This window comes from Merops nubicus, unplaced genomic scaffold, assembly GCF_000691845.1.
Source record: "Merops nubicus isolate BGI_N331 unplaced genomic scaffold, ASM69184v1 scaffold1664, whole genome shotgun sequence".
NCBI lineage: Eukaryota > Metazoa > Chordata > Aves > Coraciiformes > Meropidae > Merops > Merops nubicus.
In genome coordinates this window covers 1-880 of record NW_008604644.1, presented here as the reverse complement: position 1 = coordinate 880, position 880 = coordinate 1, and the positions used below count along the sequence as shown (strand labels likewise).

General features: G+C 52.2%; 1 protein-coding gene across 1 annotated transcript; it reads right to left on the bottom strand.

The window, feature by feature from the left end:
* Positions 1 to 356: 356 nt before the first annotated feature.
* On the bottom strand, positions 357 to 875 carry LOC103771745 (trophoblast glycoprotein-like; the record flags this gene model as incomplete). The annotated part of the gene is made up of 1 exon (XM_008939056.1): positions 357 to 875. A coding segment is annotated over one exon (519 nt), but the record flags the coding sequence as incomplete, so codon positions are not given.
* Positions 876 to 880: the final 5 nt, after the last annotated feature.

The window sequence follows — 880 nt, the reverse complement described above, 5'->3', positions numbered from 1 at the left end:
TTTGTTGAATGGTGTCTGCATCAGTAGGTTTTTTACAAACTCTGATGGCTTTGGAGCATCAGAGAGAATAGTTTTTTTTTTTAATTTTGAGACCTTGAAAAAAAATTCTCACAAGTTCAGGCAGTTAAGGAGGAAAAGAAGTAGCAGCTTGTTTCCTACATACAGCCCAACGCCATGCACAGCTGCTCAGCGTCTCAAAACAAAAAAGAACTTGACATCACAGGGAGGCATATGCCCGTCAAGTTAGAAGCATGTCTAGGGGTTCTCCAGAGAGAGGGAAGCAAGCACGAGGGTAAAGCACAAGTCTACTTTTCATGCATAGCTACTGTGCGCTGCCCCGCGTCCAGGGCGCTTCGTCAGACATCCGAGTTGGAGCTGAGGTTTGTTAACCTGGGGTCTGCATTGATCTCATATCTGTAGTGGTAGCCCTCCATGTGATCCCTACAGGCATCTCTGATGTTGTGCATCCACTTTTTGATTCCTTTTCGGTTCAAGTACAGAACGAGGAGGAAAATGGCCCCAATGAGAGCCAATACTATCCCCAAGAAGACGTATGAAGTCTGTAGCTGGGAAGGCAGGTCTATGGGCTCCGAGCAGTTCAGGTCCGAGCTGTTGGTCTTCAAAGCTTTGCCCAACATCTTGTCGGGGTAGGCGCAGGTGATGGCTTCTCTGCCCTCCACCTGGTCGCTCTCCTTGAGCCAGGTCACCAGGTCCTCGATGGTGCAGTTGCAGATCCAGGTGCTGCGGCCGGAGCCGACGCGCCGGAGGGCGGGCAGGCTGCGTAACTGGGCCGGTGTGCCATTCCTCAGCACACCCAGCGAGTCCTCGCTGAGGTTGAGGCTCTGCAGCTGGCCCTGCCCCTGGAAGGAGACGTTCTGCA